This window comes from Oppia nitens, unplaced genomic scaffold, assembly GCF_028296485.1.
Source record: "Oppia nitens isolate AA-2021 unplaced genomic scaffold, nextdenovo-longstitch-racon4-pilon3 scaffold4_pilon_pilon_pilon, whole genome shotgun sequence".
NCBI lineage: Eukaryota > Metazoa > Arthropoda > Arachnida > Sarcoptiformes > Oppiidae > Oppia > Oppia nitens.
The window spans coordinates 2622612-2641928 of NW_026533232.1; the positions used below are offsets into that span (position 1 = coordinate 2622612).

At 25.4% G+C, this 19317-nt stretch overlaps 5 protein-coding genes across 6 annotated transcripts; 2 read left to right on the plus strand and 3 right to left on the minus strand.

Moving 5' to 3' along the window:
* Nucleotides 1–1383: 1383 nt before the first annotated feature.
* On the minus strand, nucleotides 1384–2810 carry LOC128959397 (prostatic acid phosphatase-like). The gene has a single exon (XM_054305341.1). It carries the CDS (start codon nucleotides 2794–2796, stop codon nucleotides 1462–1464), a length of 1335 nt encoding a protein of 444 aa, XP_054161316.1. The 5' UTR covers nucleotides 2797–2810; the 3' UTR covers nucleotides 1384–1461.
* Nucleotides 2811–8912: 6102 nt separating this feature from the next.
* LOC128960164 (uncharacterized) lies at nucleotides 8913–9800 on the minus strand. The gene is made up of 2 exons (XM_054306236.1): nucleotides 9453–9800; nucleotides 8913–9296 (listed from the first exon to the last, which is right to left on the minus strand). Exons 1-2 carry the CDS (start codon nucleotides 9798–9800, stop codon nucleotides 8913–8915), a joined length of 732 nt encoding a protein of 243 aa, XP_054162211.1.
* Nucleotides 9801–12651: 2851 nt separating this feature from the next.
* LOC128959403 (uncharacterized) lies at nucleotides 12652–14083 on the plus strand. The gene is made up of 5 exons (XM_054305347.1): nucleotides 12652–12836; nucleotides 12905–13026; nucleotides 13135–13255; nucleotides 13381–13423; nucleotides 13821–14083. Exons 1-5 carry the CDS (start codon nucleotides 12794–12796, stop codon nucleotides 14044–14046), a joined length of 555 nt encoding a protein of 184 aa, XP_054161322.1. The 5' UTR covers nucleotides 12652–12793; the 3' UTR covers nucleotides 14047–14083.
* A 175-nt stretch (nucleotides 14084–14258) lies between these two features.
* LOC128960165 (uncharacterized) lies at nucleotides 14259–16019 on the plus strand. The gene is made up of 5 exons (XM_054306237.1): nucleotides 14259–14266; nucleotides 14393–14406; nucleotides 14603–14976; nucleotides 15044–15363; nucleotides 15434–16019. The coding sequence occupies exons 1-5, from the start codon at nucleotides 14259–14261 to the stop codon at nucleotides 16017–16019; spliced, it is 1302 nt and encodes a 433-aa protein (XP_054162212.1).
* A 70-nt stretch (nucleotides 16020–16089) lies between these two features.
* LOC128959394 (sialin-like) lies at nucleotides 16090–18145 on the minus strand. Of its 2 annotated transcripts, none has more exons than XM_054305337.1 (6): nucleotides 17849–18145; nucleotides 17575–17763; nucleotides 17136–17477; nucleotides 16935–17063; nucleotides 16433–16837; nucleotides 16090–16361 (listed from the first exon to the last, which is right to left on the minus strand). In XM_054305337.1, the coding sequence occupies exons 1-6, from the start codon at nucleotides 18095–18097 to the stop codon at nucleotides 16143–16145; spliced, it is 1533 nt and encodes a 510-aa protein (XP_054161312.1). In that variant the 5' UTR covers nucleotides 18098–18145; the 3' UTR covers nucleotides 16090–16142. The 2 variants fall into 2 exon arrangements, with proteins under 2 accessions (XP_054161312.1, XP_054161313.1); XM_054305338.1 differs by having other exon boundaries at nucleotides 17575–17785; nucleotides 17849–17888.
* Nucleotides 18146–19317: the final 1172 nt, after the last annotated feature.

Consider the following 19317-nt stretch of genomic DNA (forward strand, 5'->3'; position numbering starts at 1 on the left):
ATTTTAGTATACATGCGCTTAATAACTAAGTATTGATATTAATATAAATTAATTATTTTTCAAAACAATATTTATTTATGATAATAATTTATTCATTAACTAAATACAATTTTTAAATATAAACCAAATGCTAATAAACTTAACATATTTTTATTAAAACACAAAAATAAGTATGGATTATATTTTTATTATAGCTCTAATTAAACACTTGTATTATACAATCGTACTTCAATACAGAAAATAGAAAATTAATCTTAAAAGTATTTATTACTTAATTAATATTATTAATTTGTAATTCTTAAAATAAAATTTTAAATCATTAAGTAATATTTTAGTATTTTATATATTTAACAATATTATATTAACTATACAATAGCTTATTAATAACAAGATTATAATATTTAGCTATTGTTTTCTGTAAATAGGTTTTCTTGTAAAATATTATAAAAATTAACTTATTTTTTCTGTTTTTTTAAAACAGTTTTATAAAATCATTTAAATCTAAATATCAGACATAATATTAAAGAACTTGTTTTACTAACAATGCATTTACTATCGTGTTCTGTGTTTTCACTATTTGTTTGCTGTGTCCTATCGGACAGTCAGTGGTGGATAAAAGATGATGACTCTAGTAGTAGTAGTAGTCCTTTAGATACTGATAACGGAGCCGATAAACCCTCCCCCGCACCGGTAGACAGCAGCCCAATACTTGATTCATCCTCGTCATCTACTGATAAACCCAGTGACCCAACGGTATCCAGTGATACAGTCAGCACTGATAGCTCAACTACCACTGCTGCACCTACACGTATGTTTAATCATTTTAGCATGTTAACGTTTTTTTTATCTAATTAAATATCATATACATTCAGCTGCCCCTCCTAAACCGTTTGGTTGTACAGCCATACTATTTGGTGAGGGTGTTAAATATTGTTGGAAGCGATGCAACACTGCCAGCACCAGTAACTTTTGGAATACATGGTGTTTTACCACTCAATTGGAACAGGGAGGTGACTTAGCCAATGCCACTAAAATACCATGTGATAGTGATAAAAAATGTAGCGATAAGTGGCAATGCAAGAGCTCGTGTGGTATGTTTTCGCCCCATTGGGACAAAACAAATGAGATGTCTAACGATCCGGGACTCGAACCTAAACCGGACACACCGTTTAAATAAAGTTTAAACTATAGCTAAACTTAGTTTAAAATATTTATTAGATATTTTTAATAAGTATTTTAATAAATGATTGTTAAATAAAATAACTGCTTGTATTTTAAAATTATACAAAAAAAATTATAAATTAAGTTTATTAATTAATTTACTTTATTAAACATTAATTACTACAATATTAATAAATTACTGTATAATGTTATAAAATTATAATATTAAATTAAAAACTGTAATAATTTAATTAATCAAGTTTTTAAATTATAATTTATCAAAATTAAGAAATATTTGATTTAACTCAATAACTGATAATGTGGGCGCCTCCTGGAGCAACAAAACAAATATATTAAAACTACTATCAATGCCATTAGCATAACTGCATTGAGAACTAATAAAGTGATGTTTGCATAGCTCATGCTTGAAGAGTCATCTGTAATATGAATACCGCACTCGTGTTGCCAGTCCTCAGGAATCAGTTGTCGGGTCAGATCGTAAAAGCGATCCAATGGACAATCAGTCCGAGCATCGCATTCAGGCAAATGCAACAAATATGGACTACTATTATCATCAAGTGTTTCATTATAGTAGTAGAGTCTAACAAAATGTTGAGTATTAGCACCGGTAGATAAGTTTCTATGTAACTCAATTAAAAGTGCTGAACCAAACGGCACCAGTAGATGATTATATACATCCAATGTCTGCATCAGAACATCAACCAGAGTGTCGTGCGTTGAATATACAAATATTTTGCGAGACTCGCGGTTTTGTTGATAATTTCGTATATTTTTGACCAACTCGTCGACCAGTGGACCGCCCCGTATCCTCTGTAGAAGTGTACTGTTAAACCTCAGATCCCAATAGAGATCAACAAATGGTCGCAAACGAGTTAATACATTCTTTTCAAACTCAGGTGACCAGCGATGATGTGTAGACCACAGATAGTTGTGACTGAACTCAATGGAAAGGGTGTCATAAAAATCATTGATGTTATTCAATGTTTTAAACTCTGTGCCCACAAATTGGCTTAACTGATCCAAGAATTGGCGTTCCCTTTGAAATGCTTGAACGGCTGGATCAGAGGATAAAACACGTGCCTGATCTGCATCGGCTGCGGGACAGTTGGCCCGAAGACGTAGCACCCGGTCCTCGTCCATCGGTATGAACGTGTCGATCGGTATCGGTTGCCAAACGCTACCTAACTGTGATTCAGTTGATGATCGGTTCCATTGCCAGAGAGTATTGTTTGGTGGATAAGCACCGGCCAGTAGTAGTGACACCGATTCGAGACACCGTTGTTTGGCTGAACTTCGGGCGTACACTTCGCGCGGACTAAATCCAGAGCCCAGATATGAGCCGTACTCTCGACGTAATGTTTGGCCCAATCGGTACATCCGGTATTTGCCATCTTTGGACAACTGTCCGTCACCTTCGGGCCAGTATTTGGTTAGATTCAGATACGGATCATTCGGGAACCAGTTTTCCGGATTTCGGTCTCCGTGTCGGTGAACCACTTGTAACAACTCTAATGAACTTATGTCGTGATTGGACCACAAATATACTGTCGGTATTTGTTGGGCGCATAACAAACATATTAATAATAACAATAATTTGCATAATTTATTGGCCATTATTTAGTATTTCAAAATACAAACAACTATTTTAATAACAATTGTTTATCTATTAATAATATATATAATTATTTTTATAGATAATTATTATAAATAATTTTTATTTTTGGTAATTAAATATATCATATGATTATATTTAACAAACAATATATACTGTAAATATTTTTGATTAATGTTTAATGTTTTCATTCATACAATATTTGATATATAAAAAATGTTTTTACTAAACTAAACGTTTGATAAAAATACTGATTAATAATTTTGATAACTTTTATATTTACATTAATAAGTACTACATTAGACATATAGACAAAACCTATTAGTGATTAAGTATTTATTTATCCAAACCATAATTATTAAATTTTATTAATAAAGTAAGTTTACATTATAAGAAATATATTTTAATATAATCTAGAATAACTAATTTAACTAAATTAACTATATGATAAAATATGATTTTTTTAAATACCGGTATATTATATATTATTATTATATAATATATATTTAAAAATATTTTCAGTAAACCGATACCTAAATTAATTATTTAATGTTATTTAATGAAAATTATTTCCTCAAAAAATATAGCCATTTTTGTTAATAAAATTGTTTTTTTTTGTAAAAATATTTATATTCAAAATAAAAAATAATAAATTTTGTGTTTTGATATTTGTGTTATAAACATAACCTGTTTTGCTTATCTATGATTAAGTATTTTAAACAGAAATTTTATCAAATAAACAATAAGCTATACCTAAGTATTATATGCCTAATCATCAATGTATATAAAAAATCAATAAAATAAAACACATTTTTACAAATATATCATATGTGGTATTAATAACATTCATTTATTAAATACTCTATTGAATAGACACTCAAATTAAATTTTCAATTGTTTTTATTGTGTAATTCATTTAAATAATATGTTTTATATTAATGACTGTATATTAGAGATGGGAAAATAGAAAGTTTCTAATAAATTTCCGTGAGAAATTTAACTTTAATGTTATACTAGGGGATCCCCACATCTACTGTATAGTTATTGTAATATCTGTATTATAAGATACAGTATAATACTATACATATAAAATCATATAGTATAGTACAGTACTATATAAATGATATACCTGTATATAAAATAATTATTATTTTTTAATAATAATTAGTTTTGTAAAATTTTATTCATTTTATAATATTATAAAATCATAGTTTAATATAGTTTAATTAATTAATTTTTCTTTAATTAATAATAAAAATGTATTGTTATATGATCGTTATATAATATCGAGATAACAAAATTAACCATGGGGATCCCATAGATAGAAATTTCTTTTAGAAACTTTCTAGAAATTTCTCTATTATTTTATAAATTTCTTTTTTTTGCCAACACTACTGTATATTAATAAAAGTAGAAATTATAAGAATATCAAAAATTTCCTCAGAGTTTTCATTTTATAATTAAAAAAAATATTCTTTAGTTTATTTTTATAATAATTATTAATTATTTATTACTACTGTATTATTATTATAATAAATTATTAGTTATAATAATTTATTATTTAAAAAATAAACAAAAACTTAATTTATCTTAAAATAAAATTTTCATAATAATAAAACAATTTTTTTAAATATTTATTAATAGCAACAAACATTTAAATAATTTATTTCATAATTTATTTTTTATTATTATAAATTAACTATAAATTTAATTTATCATATATTTTTATTTTTTTATTTAATTTATATTTACATTTTATAATTAATAATATTTTTTATTTTTTTGTATAAATACAAATCATATATAAAATCGTAGGAAATTTCTAAAATTAAATAAAAACATGAAAATACAATACCACAAACATATAATAGAAAAATTGATGTAATATTTTTTAATTTTATCGAATAATTATCATTATTGTTTTTTGAATTATTAAAATTAATTGGTAATCTCGACCATAATTCTATTAAACCGGAAAATGTTAAAATAGATATTCTATAATAATAATAATAACAAAAAAGTTTATAAATATTATTTTACTAAAAATACATAAATGATTATTATTTTTAAAAAACTAATAAAATATTTTTGTATACGTTTTATCGAATTGTCGCTTATATTTAAATCCCTTAACCATAGCTATGCCATACATTGTTGTCGATAGTGTTGCCGACTCAGTGTCGTCGGGAACATAATATTGTGACAAATTGTGTGCCTGTAATGTATACATTAGGACCAATCGGTTAGTTATAAATGCATATTTTTGTCGACTATTTTTCAATATATCAAACACATAGGTTTTGTTGGCCAATCCATCGACATAATCACCCAGGTGTTTATCCTAAATATATAACAAAAATAAATTTCCTAAAATATTTTTACTAACAAATTAAAAATAGATTAAAAAAAATAAACAATAATTTACTAATAGCAAATTATGAATTAATGTTCCCTTGTAAGTAATTAATCTAATCTGATGTGATCTAGCTGATTTAATTAATTCGTCAATTGTGTTAATATTCTCATCCATTCGAACCGTTATCATGGAGTATATACTTCCGGCATAGCTTTTGGAATATAATAGTCCGGCTAACATACAGGTGCTCAACAATAGTGTAGTCGATAGATATTTGAATGTATTTAAAACTAATGGTTGCAATAATAATGTTTGCAATATAATGTGTGGTATCATAATATAATCATAATATTGTTTGGAATTTTTTACAATTAATTTGTTTGTCACAAATAAAATGATTGATATTATAATTAGTGTCAACCATAATATTGTGTCAAATGTTTGAAAAATATTTGAACTGACGCTCATATGTTTGTCAATCGGTGCCATAAATGTATATGTATCCACTCGGTAAGGGTAGGTAAAGTCAATTGCTTCGAAACGTTGCCAGGTCATACCTACAGCACCAATACCAATTTGAGCTTTCTAGATATATTTTTTTAAAAGTATTAAATAGGTTAATTTATTGATATTTGAATAAAATTAGTTACATGTTTAACTACAGTAGTAATAGTAATATTGACTAACATTGTAAAATAGTTGGCCAATTAGGCCTGTCCATTTGTTACCAGCTACTTGTGCACCCCATGTAAAGTTGCAATCAATAATATTGATAGTAAAATTGATAACATGTTGAAACGTTTGCATTATTTTATTATCTAAACCATCATATTGTAACTGATTAATTGATTTTTGTTTATCATATTTATTCATCATAAAATATGGTGGAGCCTATTTTAATAAATTAATTAAATATTTAAATATAATTATAGGTTTAGTCCTTTTTAAAATTTTACATTATTTGCGGCCACATTTATTATTCTATCCATTTTATCAAAATATATTTTTATAAACACTACTATATCTTAAATACTAAAAATATAAATAGTAATCAAATGTTAAGTTTGTTATCTATTTCACTGCAGTTATTTTTTTTATTAAAGTACAAAGAAAATCGAAATATAATCATTAGTTAGATATTATTATTATTATTTTGAAAAACATTTATTATTTATGATCATTTTAATTATTATGCTTATTATAAACATTAATTTTTCCAATAAAAATACCAATAAAACATATTGTGTATATAATTTATTTAAAAACTTATCAATAGTGTAACAATAACTATAACGAAAAACACATAATGTAAGTATGCTATTAATAAATAATGACAATAAGAAAATTAGTTTATATTTTAATAGTTAGGAATTATAAAAAAAATTAATTAAATATATAAAATATTCAATTAATGTAAAGTTAATCACCTTATTATTACATAATTTTCTTTCTTTTATTTAACTAATAAACTTAATGAGTACATATTTTTTTTAGTTTATTATTTTATAAAAATTATAAAAAAGTACAAATTTCATTTATTTTTTTGTAAACTAAATTTTTATTATAATTTTATAAACAAAAAAAATTAATTATTTCCTAGTGGTGTTATATAATGAATGTTAACTTTGCCTGGACAAAATGCCTCACATTTGCCTTTAATACGTGCAAATGCCAATAATGATTCATGGTGAAATATACCGATCTCACAGTTGCCTACTTTAGGCATTTCTATCTCCAAAAACACTATCCTATCGCCCCCACAATACATTGAATCTGGATCTACAATACCGTCAAATGCCATTATACGCATACCTGTAATATATTATTATTATTATTTTTAAAATATATTATCTAAAAGTTAATAAATTATATTTGCAATATTGTTTATTATAAAACATTATATTAAACTAACAAAATAATAACACATACCTCTATAATCGTCAACAAAAACAGTTGTATTAATCGATAGATTTTCCACCTGATTATACTGTAAAGTGGCGTTCAAATTGAATTGTTGATATTCACCCGACACTTCATTACAACGTTTGTTGATTGTCTGATAAAATTTGAATCGATGCAACCGACTAATCACTCCACCCGTATAGCACCTGTACTTGGCTTCGGTAGAATATAGTGATGGTCTTCCTATAGGAATAATTGTTTGGATGGCTTCAGGTTCGGCATAACCTAAACCAATGCGCTCCGTATTATCTTATTTTTTTAATATCAAATATAAATAAATAACTAAAACTTAATTTTTAAAAATAATATTAAATAACTAATAATACCTGTCAAACATTGAACACTTAATAGATAATAATTTAATAATAATTTAAATAACAAACTAAATCTAAAATAGTATGTCATTACTTAATAGTGTGATAATTTTTAATATTTATATTTTTAATACATTTATATGAACACAATCTACTTATGTTAATATTTTTCTCCAAAATTATGTGTGTTGTAATTAAAATTGTGTAAATTTTGTAACTATATGACAAAAAATATGTTTTCATTATAATTATAAAAAAAATTATTATAAACATGACCTTATTTCATAATTTGTATTAAATTAAAATAATTAATCATTTTTATTTTATTATAAAAAAATTAATTGATTTATTTTTTATAATATAGTAAAAAAAATTTATCTGAATTTATTTTAATAAATAATTTATTCAAATAATAAATATTATGAATTTCCAATTGGTCTAATATAATGAATAATAGTTTTTCCCGGACAAAATGAATCACATATACCACCAAAACGGACAAATGAGGACAAGGCTTCATGGAGTACGAGTCCAGTCAAACAATTACCCTTTTTGGGTAATGCCTTCTCGTAGAGCACTACACGATCTTCAGCACAGTATGTGGCGAGTGGGTCGACCTCACCATTGAATATAGTAGTCCTAATACCTAAAAATTATTTAATATTAGAAATATGAATAAAATTATTTAAAATAATAATCTTTAGTTTTTAAGTGCACACACACACACAGTACCTCCATAATCAAAACTATACAACTGTCCCGATACCAAAATGGTAACATTTGTCTCATTTTTTAGCTGCAGATCCAGTTCCACAGTTTGCAATTCTCGTCTAATTTGATTACATTTTGCGCCTTTACTTTCAATAAAATTATCCCGTTTTACTGTTTTAATCAATTTACTTGTGTCGCACTTATAGTTGGCATCAATTGTATAAACTGATGGATTTTGTACGCCATCACCAACTAGTATTGCACAGGTAGATTATTAAGTGTATACAAAAATTTAAAAATATTTATTTAGACAAACTTACATGTTTGGCAATTAATAAACAAATACAACATTGATAGCCATAATAATAACAAATATAATGATATACAATTGATAATCATTATTATATTATTTATGTTTGGAAATATTATTAAACTTGATATTTGTTGATAAAAATTGATTGTGCTTAATTTAAATAATTTTGTTAATTGTTATAAAATAAAAAATATGTATAATTTAGTGCAAAATATGACCTAATTTCAGAAAATATGTAACTATAGTAAGTTCAAAAACTTGCAACAAAATTAATGTTATTTAAAAAAATTAATAGTTTAGAAACACTGTAAATTATTTATTGATATTTATTATTAAAACAAATTTATTAAATAATTTACAAATATAGTACACATACAGTAAAAATTATTTGTTATATTAATATATGATAAGAAATAATTTTATTTGCATTAATAAATTTAATGTTAATTTTTTTATTTAAAATTATTTAAAATTTCTCCACATGATCGCAAAATCCAATTGACCAAGTTCAAAGTTTATATATGGATGATCACCCCATTGTCTATGAAGGAAATGGTAGGGTATCTCACCTAATGTGCACAAAGATATCGGATTGGTATCAGTGGTCAACACAGAGCAGACATCTGAAGCCAATCGCGCGAAACAGTTATTGTCGTAATCGTTCTTCATTTGCTTTTCACTTAATTTCAAGCACTTGTGTTGTTTGAAACTTACAGTCTTTTGACGAAATATTTCAACAGCACGTGCAATATAATTGGCACGTGCTGTTTCATTGATGTATGTCCAATATTTGTCAACAGGTTTAGCCATACGTGCTGACTCAATTTTGGCAATAATGTGATCGGACTGATTAATTAATCAAATATTTTTGTAAAATTAATAGTTTGTTAAATATTTATAATTTATTTTCTAATAATTGTACTCTATTTTATATTAAAGCATATTAATAAGATTTATATTTTTTAAATTGTTAAAAAAAATATGTAATTTGAATTAACATACCGTAGTGTAAACTTGCTGTAAACTGATCTGGTAGGTTTCATATTGCAATTGAATTGACGGTTTGTTAGTTACACTCGAGTAATGTTTAGTATTGACACTAAAATTAATATCGACATCACTGATCCAACCGACACCATATTTATTTTCCATTGAGCTTGCTAGTTTTACGGCCAATTGATCCGATTTAGTGTCATTGTATAGCAAGTTAAATACAGTAGCTAGTACAAATTGTTTTTGTTTTTCATCCAAATTGTTGTTGATGATTTTAATATCATCAAGCGATGTCAATTTGACAGCATTTGCCACATATAGTATAGATAATAAAGTAAAAGCTATTTTTTGCATCATTATATTAATTCAATTATTAAATTTTTTTTTAAAACTAATTGAATAAATAATATAAAAATTGAATAATATATTTATATATAAATTAAGTCGGTATTTATACTTTTTTATATTGAAAACACTTAAGATTTCATCAATAGTTTATAAAAGGTTATCAATATATTATATTTATTATCATTTTTTACTTAAAAATTACTGATATTTTTAGTTAGTACTAAAGTTATATAATGTTTCAATAAATATTCTATATTATATACCAGTAATTATTTATAGGTACTAATATTGAAATAATCAATTTTAATTTATATTAATCAATAACTTACAATATAATTCATTAATAATGTTTGTACGGGTATAATGCAAATTTTTAATACTATACATATAATATTTTAAATACTTTATTTGTAATTAAGTTTTATAATTATAAATTGTTATTATCAATAAAGTAACTGTTACAATTTGTTCTTTTATGTTAAAATTACTTTAATCATATTTATTTATTATTGATTAAAATTTATAATTATTTCACACTACCAATAAAAGCATATTTAAACTTGACATTATCACTTTTGGTAATGTAATTGACTTATAAATAATTTATTGTAAAATATTATTAATGTACTCTATTTTATATTAACTATATATAGTTTTCATAAAGATAGTATAAAATAATAATTTTAAAGTAGTATTAATGTGTAAATAGAGATTAAGTTAAATGTAGTAATTAAATAATGCAAAAATATAATTTACTATATTTATTAAATTTCGGGCAAATGAAATTGCTATTATATATAATAAAATAATAATTATTAAATTTTATAGCATAGATATTATAATTGAATTATAATTTTGTTACTGTAATACTATATGTTATTTTATATGAAATACATAGTTTTCTTTAAAATTATATATAATTATAATATTTGAGTACCGGTAGTATTGATATTACTGTATAAGTTGAGTGTAACTTATACAATACTTTATAAGATATATGAAATAACTTAAACAAATTTACTTATATTTTTATTTTTGGTCAAATGAAATTGTTAATATTAATTATTAAATTTTTTATAATAGATATATTATAGTATTTATAAAACTATTTTATAAATATGATATTATTATAAAATATTTTTTAAAAATATAATCATATTTATGCAATAGTATAGAAATATTTATTGAATGATTTATCAAAATAATATTTAATTTTTATAGACTATAATTTCTACATTGTTAGTTTTCCAATATTATAATAATTACTTTTCAATAATATAGCAAAATTCAATTGACCCAGGTTGAATTTGAAAAATGGTTGATCACTCCATTGTACTGAATAATGATAAGCAGTTTCACCGACAGTGCACTGGACTATAGGTTTGTTTTGAATGTTCAATAGGGAACAGATATCTGTTGCTAATATTGCGTAACAGTTATGCATAATATCGCCAGTCATTTGGTTTTCACTAAATTTTAAGCAATCGTTTTGTCGGAAATTTTCAGTTTTTTGACGAAACATTTCGACAACACGTTCAATATATGTGTCGCGTGCCGGTTGACGGACATACAACCAATCTATATCTACAGGTTTTGACGCACGTGCTGACTCAATTTTGCCAATAATGTGATGAGCCTGTTCAATTATAGATGCAGATTATAAATAATTATTTTAAATTAATTAAATGTAATAGTTATAAAAATATTTATTTTTAAAATTAATATTTAATATGAACTGCAATAACATACCGCATCTAAAGTGTAAACTTGTTGTAAAATGATCTGGTAAGTTTCATATTGTAATTGAATGTATGGTTTTTCAATTACACTGGAATAATGTTTGGTATTGATATTGTAATTAATATTGACATCACTGATCCAAACGGTACCATATTTACTGTCCATTGATCTTGCTAGTTTTATGGCCAGTTGATCGGGTTTAGTGTCATTGTATAGCAAGTTAAATACAGTAGCTAGTACAAATTGTTTTTGTTTTTCATTCAAATTGTTGTTGATGATTTTAATATCATCAAGCGATATCAATTTGGCAGAATTTCCTACATAAAGCATAGCTAATAATGCAAAAACTATTTTTTGCAACATTACTGTATAATTTTTAATATATTTTGTTTTAAATTGTTATTAATTTAAATTATAATTGTCTGTATGATTAATATTTCTTTTTATACTATTTTTTATTTCAAACATTTTGTTCTAACAAAAATAAATATAGTAGAACAAAATGTTTATGTTTAAATATTTATCAAATAACAAATACATACAATATATTTATAGTTAAAGTTCTATAATATTATATAAAAAACAATTTACACAATACTATTATATATAATTTAGTTTAGTATCTTATATTGTATAAGTAGTACTGCAATAAATCTGTAACATTGAGTTAAATATAACATTAATGTAACTAAATAATAATAATAATATAAGATATTTTATTTTTATTGCAATAATACTGTATTAAGTTACACTAAACACTCTAAAATAATAATATTTGTAAATTATATAATATTATAATATATTGTATTTGTAATACTTGAGGATATTATTAAAAACTTATTAAATTAATTCTGAGAGTTAATGTTTGAATTAAAACAAATTGCATTAAAATTGGTTAAATAGTTTGATATATATAACACTTTTTATCTATACATTATTTATATTGGAAATTGTATATGTTAATTAATTGTAATTTAAGTTTCATTAAATTTTTATAAATTTGTAGTATAAAAAATGTATTATACACTATATACTGTATTTTATATCATATATATATATATATATATATATATATATAATTAGTTATAAAATTTAATTAATTAATTAATTAATTAATTTAATTAAAAATGTCTCTAATAGAGTAGTTAATTAAAGTTAAAATAATAAATAAAGTTATTTTGAATTATAATATTTAGAAAATTTTTATCAGACATTACTAAAATAAATATTAGATTTTATAATTATTTGTTTACGATTTTATAATGTGTAAATTATTGTTTATTGCTCTTATTGTACCTTATTTAGGTAAGATTACAACAACAAACATAATTTTATTAATTATTTAGCATATGTTTGTTTGTGTCTATTATTAGTGGAAACCCGGTCCCCATTACCCGACGCAACCGATGAAAACTTTCAAAAAGAGTGTAATATTGAACACAACAAATATCGGTCATTACATGAAAACACACCAACAGTTAAAATAAGTCAAGAGGTAATACTTTATCATTTGAATTAATAGATTTTGGTTTTTTACTACAATAAATATTTTCAATTTTAACTTCAAAATTAAGTAATTAAATATTAATTGTAATTTTTAAAGTTGATAAAACATGCCAAGAAACGTTTGTCTACAATAACTACTTTTGAAAAATTAGATTATATAAGAAATGGCAATGCTAAAATATTTGCACCCTATGGTGAAAATGTTTTCCGGGGACATAGTATGATATTTTGTTAAACATATAATATTTATCATGGATTTGCAATTTAGCATTTTTAAATTATTAATATCTTTTTAAATATTACTAATTTTTATTTATTTTATTTAATTACAATAATAAAACAGATGATAAAAAAAGAACGACCTGTGCCTTTGCATTAAAATCATGGTTTGAATTAAACAATTTTTATCCATTTATTATTATTATTATTATTATTTATTATTAAAATCATAATTATGTTATGTTATTCAAAAAATTGCTTATTTTTAGTTCATACAGTATATTAATTATATAGACTCTATATTATAGAGTATAATACTTATTAGGGATTGTATTGCAAAAAAAATGACAATGACTTAGTATCTTAAAACTAAAATTGTGACTGAAATTGTACATGATCAATTCATTTATTTTTACAATTAGTAATTCTATTAACAAGATTTTAGGTTATATTAGTACATTATATTAAGTCTAAGTTGTCCTTGTTAAATATTTAATTGTTTTTACTATTTATTATATATGATAGATAGACATAAATATCTTTTTTTTTGTGTAAAACAAACAGGTATAAAGGTAGAGAAATTTATTCCAAACCTATTTACACATCTAAAACGGGACAATTTACACAAATAGTTTGGGTTAAATCAATTGAAGTGGGTTGTGCCCGATCAATGAGCAAACCGGGTGCAGAGCTTGAAGTGTATATTGTTTGCAGTTATAATCCACCGGGTAATTCAAAGGACGATTTTGCAGAAAACGTAATGAAAAACAAACCAAAGACATCCATATAGTTATATATATTATAGTTGTTATTATAAATTTCAAATTTTTATATTATCTTTAAAATATAATTTTTTGTTTGTTTATTTTTATAGTTTAGTTCAAAGCTATTGTAAAATTATTATTCTAAAATTTTATTTTCAGTTCATTAAACTTTTTAAAATTTTTATTGAGTAAATCTATGTCCCATTTTTATTTAACCGACTAAATGTTAATACTTTATATGTGGAAGTATTAACATTTTATATAATGATTTTATTAAAACTTTTTCTACTAAATTATTTTACTATTTTCATAGTTTGTCAATATTCAGGTACTGCTAATTTATAAATAAATTTTAAATTTTTGTTGTTGTAGTAATACTACTTACAGTATTAGAATTTAAACAACTTATATATTATTATTATTAATAATTGAATTTTAATTAATAAATTCTATATTTATTTAAGTATTAGTAATGTAATAAATAAATAATATTTATAGTATTTTATTACATTAAATCAATATACATGTAATACAATAATATAAATTGTGTTTATAATAATTATTGTATAAATTAATTCATAGATCAATGTGAACACTCCATCTATGAGTCGTGTACACATCAAAGTGAGTTTACAGCCGAGGAACTGGAGACAGCACGGGTATGGCTACAAAACAAGATGCTTGAGGCCGACATTAAGCCTCGAGGAAAGCCATGCGAGACACTGTATGTACGAAAAGATTTCAAATGTATGTCAAATCGGGAACGGCTAGAGTTTATACGTGTCATACGTGTACTCTACGAAAAAGGAATTATGGACAGGTTTGCCGGTATACACGCTCGCTATTGGGCTGAAGTACACAAAACAGCACAGTTAGGTCCATGGCACAGGTGGTTTGTCAATGAATTGGAAAAACAAATGCGAATAATCAATCCTAAAATAACAATTCCTTATTATGTGAGTTATTGTAATACACAAGTATCATAAAATACATTATTAGTAATTTTAGTCAACTGTCCTCTAGAATGCACAGTTAGACGCAAGTAGACCAGAAAAATCAATGGTATGGCGCTATTTAGGTCAACATGGAGTCCACAATACGGGCTTTTGTGTGACCGACGGTCCTCTATATGGAAAACTAGATCTAAACTGGTGTGTAAAACGCCAGTGGGGACCAAACGGTACGATACCGGCTATTGATGGACTTGAATTAAATACTATTTGGCTTCAACTAAGCCCTAGCTTTTTGATAGCCAACTTTATCCAATCGGGTCTACACTTTAATACGCACCTGGCATTTGGTGGATATCGTGGAGATATGTCAGTAGACACGGCACCCATTGAGTATGACATAAATGTTTAACTGTATATATACCTTAAGTATATACAACTCCTTTTTTATTCATTAACTTAGCATCCAGTTCTATTTGTGGCACAATTATCAAATGAATATAATGATGTTAAAATTTCAGCTACAAGATAGAAGATACCTGACCCCACTTGACTATCGAACTGTTCCTAATGTCAATCAGGAAACTGGATTATTGGAATCAGTAGATTTAGGAGTCGATCAACTCATATATTATAAGACACCAGTTGTAGACGTATTTCACGTCGGTTATGGTGACTTGTGTTCAGTACCGGACCAAATAGTCAGTGCCATCAATCAGGTGGTGCGCAACGAAACAATAGTACCGTTGGCTGTAAAACGGATGCCATTTCTTGTAAAATTCAAACTGTTTCCAAAATTTTTGTCCAAAAATTTCAGTCCATTTGTTCACTCATTTGAAGAGGTGGGCAATTGTAATCGTGAGTGTCGACCGATACCGCAATTTCAACCGTATGTGTCCACACAAAACGGTAAACGACAGTTAGCCAGGTATTACTACGACGAAAACTTTAACGTCAAACCAGTTTTGATTGCATCGCAGGCTTTCCATTCACTGGCCATTAAATATATGAATGCTTTGGGCTATTGTTCACCATATGTTACCTCATAAATCATTTTATGAATTATTCAATTTTTAAAAACTATTAAATATTAATTAACTATTAAACTATTTTATAATTAATACAAAAAATACTGCAATTAAACTATAATAACAATACAATAGTTTTTTATACTATCTCTCAACACAAGTTAAGATTTCTTGTGCCGCATCTCTCATACTATCCTTACTAATGATGTCAATAGATTTTGATCTCTTTTTACGGTTAACTTTATCGATGAGACCCCATTCCTGAGGTTCGGCCGATGCAAACATGACAAACACTACTGTCCCCAAAATATAGATAGCTATAGTTATGTAGAATACTAGATTCCAGCGCCCTATTTCACCTGGCTAATTATAATATTAACAATTATATATTTTTAATATTTATACTAACTTAACTGGTAATTATACAAACATACCTTATCTCCTAATATAATGCCCACCACATACGGTGCCACAAATGCAGGAAACACCGATATTGTGGCCGCAATGCCAAACACTGTGCCAGAAAAGTCGGGCGCAAACTCACTGATTATAGTAAACTCGCCGCCAGTCATAAATCCGTATAAAAACAGAGCCATTATTAATAGTGTGATCACCGCTTGAGAGTTACAGCCCAGAGCTGTTATGAGTGCCAGACAACTGGCCGGACCTAACAATGCTATCGATGCAAATATTTTGCGAACTGCAGTCTTTGAAAGTCGTGGCGATGCCTTACGGATGATGAACGCCGATAGTGGTCCACAAAATGCCATTGTGAGGCCAGTGGCCAGTGATGTCATGGCATTAAATAAACCGTTTTGTAGTAATGACAGTCCAAATACCTACAGTGCAAATAAAAATTATCTCATTAATTATAATAAATAATATTAGAGTTAATATTTTTTAAAGTTTCTGTTAATTAATTAAAATCTAACGGACCTTATCAAGATAGGACGGCATTTTTGATAGTAGCAAATAATAGCCCCAACCGGCACTTATTTTCCATATGATCGATGACCAAACGCACCGGGATGTCAGTATTTTGATCCATGGGGCACGGGATGAGCTCTTAATAATTAAACAAACAAAAAATAATATACAGTTTTATAACATTTTATATAATTACAAACAAAAATATACTTTTGGTGCACCAAATGAATTAATATTAGTCTGTATATAAGCCAACTCATCGGCTGAGCATTTGATAAGTCGGGAGCGGGAACTTTTCAGTGGTGTGTCCTCAACACACAGTATCCACAATATAAGCCACGGTATGTGTGCCATACATACAATATAGAAAACAGATGGCCATCCGCCAGCAAATTGACTGTTTGACAGATAGCCGGCTAAAGGAAATGTGACTAAATTGCCAAAATTAGATCCGGCGGCGATCCCTGATATGGCATAACTGCGCTCAGAAGCAGTAAACCAATTGGCGTACAATGAAAACAGCGACGCAAAAACACATCCGTGAAACAGTCCCTAAATTATTAATAATAATAATACTTGAAAATAAATTTTATTAAAAGTTTATTATTAATAATTTTATTTAAATACAATAAATAATTTATCAGCTAACCTGGATAACCAACAATGTAATCAATAGTTCAACACTCGTGTGTGCAGCGGTAGGTATGAGCGCCAGAATACTGCCCGATATCATAATAGTCAATGCGGTCATCCATTTGGCACCGAAACGTTCGGTAATACGGCCCGAAATGGTTGGCGTTATTAAGTACATGTAAAAGTTGGCGCCCAGTATAATGCCCTGTCACACACACACACACACACTATTACATTATAAAATACCTGAACGGCACAGTTATCAACAATAATTATATATTCAAACATACCTGCAATGATTCACTCCAATCAAATTCACCTCTAATTGTGTCAATAGACTCCTGTGAACTGTCATCACTGCCATTACCACCGGTAGTAATACCAGTAAAACATTGTCCAGTATTGTCATCGCTGTCCAGCAGTGCAGCACTTCTATTATATCTGGCCATCGATACGATAGCCACACTTAGACTGGAACTGTGGCTCGACATTAGGGCACAGGCTATTGCACCCAACAGACCCACATAAAGCCTCATCATTACAATCTCATTGTTTGGTGGTTTTAAAAAAAACTAAAACACTATCTTAAGGACAGTAATGTTTAGTTTACATTATTATTTATATAATTTATATAAAAAAATCTTATGATTGAAAAATATTTATGACATTTTTGTTTATCATTAAAATAATAATATAATTTGATCATACTTTGAGAATCACGTGATCATAAGTAATGTTAAATTTTTAATTATTATTAAAGCTTATTATAAATTTTTATTACTACTAATTTAATTGTATAAACAATAAAATAGTATAAAATAATTATATTATAATACAGTATTATATTATTTGGTTTATTATTGTTAATTATAGTTATAATAATAATAACTTATATCATATACTGTGTCGATTTTATTTTATTATTATTATTTATTAAATCTTGATAAGAAATTATTGATAATTATTGCACTTTTCAATGTTTATAAATAGAAATTATTAGTTTACTTTTAAAATTTATATTTTATTAATAAACTAAATAATTTTCATATTTATATTTAAATCATACAGCCAAAGTTATTTAATATTGATAATAGTTTTTATATTATCATATAATTTTAGAAAATTGTTAATTTTAATTAAAATTACTTACTATGGATTAAAATTGAAAAATATTTTTATTTATAATATTTCTTTTTATAACTTATAAATGGTTCATAAATTATTATACTTTAAAGAGAATCAACTTTTTTTTATTTTGAATTATATATTTTATATTGTATTGTATTTATTATTTATAATATTGATATACTATTTACAAAATCTATGTAAAATATTCAATTGAATATTAATCATTTTTGTATTTTATTTACTTTAGTATTTTTGAGTTAATTATTATGATTTCAAGTTTAATAGCTGCAAATTATAAAAACATTAATAAATTAAAAAAATAATATTAGCATAATAATATAAATGTTTTTATTTTAATAATATTATTAATAATAATATATAATATTATAACAAAATATTATTATTATAATTATTAATCAGCATTATTTGTTTTATTTGTAATTAATAATCAATAGAATATATATCATTATAAAACTAAAAATTATTATTTTAATAATACCTTACAAAAACTCAAACCCATTGTTTTTGTTCGGTTCCTGTAAAGCGGTTTCGGTTTATTATTCTACTAAAGTATTGCTATTTATTATATTAAGTCTAATACTGTATATATAATATATAGTAGAGTAGAGTA

What these genes read in the sequence shown, in the direction of transcription:
- LOC128959397 (XM_054305341.1), bottom strand. Translation starts at nt 2,796, where the DNA reads ATGGCCAATAAATTATGCAAATTATTGTTATTATTAATATGTTTGTTA.
- LOC128960164 (XM_054306236.1), bottom strand. Translation starts at nt 9,800, where the DNA reads ATGATGCAAAAAATAGCTTTTACTTTATTATCTATACTATATGTGGCA. An exon ending in TACAGCAAGTTTACACTACG is followed by an intron (nt 9,297 to 9,452) that starts GTATGTTAATTC and finishes TTAATTAATCAG; the next exon opens with TCCGATCACATTATTGCCAA.
- LOC128959403 (XM_054305347.1), top strand. Translation starts at nt 12,794, where the DNA reads ATGTGTAAATTATTGTTTATTGCTCTTATTGTACCTTATTTAG. An exon ending in CAGTTAAAATAAGTCAAGAG is followed by an intron (nt 13,027 to 13,134) that starts GTAATACTTTAT and finishes TAATTTTTAAAG; the next exon opens with TTGATAAAACATGCCAAGAA. An exon ending in GCCTTTGCATTAAAATCATG is followed by an intron (nt 13,424 to 13,820) that starts GTTTGAATTAAA and finishes TAAAACAAACAG; the next exon opens with GTATAAAGGTAGAGAAATTT.
- LOC128960165 (XM_054306237.1), top strand. An exon ending in AAATAACAATTCCTTATTAT is followed by an intron (nt 14,977 to 15,043) that starts GTGAGTTATTGT and finishes ACTGTCCTCTAG; the next exon opens with AATGCACAGTTAGACGCAAG. An exon ending in GTAGACACGGCACCCATTGA is followed by an intron (nt 15,364 to 15,433) that starts GTATGACATAAA and finishes TCATTAACTTAG; the next exon opens with CATCCAGTTCTATTTGTGGC.
- LOC128959394 (XM_054305337.1), bottom strand. Translation starts at nt 18,097, where the DNA reads ATGATGAGGCTTTATGTGGGTCTGTTGGGTGCAATAGCCTGTGCCCTA. An exon ending in ATTGGAGTGAATCATTGCAG is followed by an intron (nt 17,764 to 17,848) that starts GTATGTTTGAAT and finishes TGTGTGTGACAG; the next exon opens with GGCATTATACTGGGCGCCAA. An exon ending in GCATTATATTAGGAGATAAG is followed by an intron (nt 16,362 to 16,432) that starts GTATGTTTGTAT and finishes TATTATAATTAG; the next exon opens with CCAGGTGAAATAGGGCGCTG.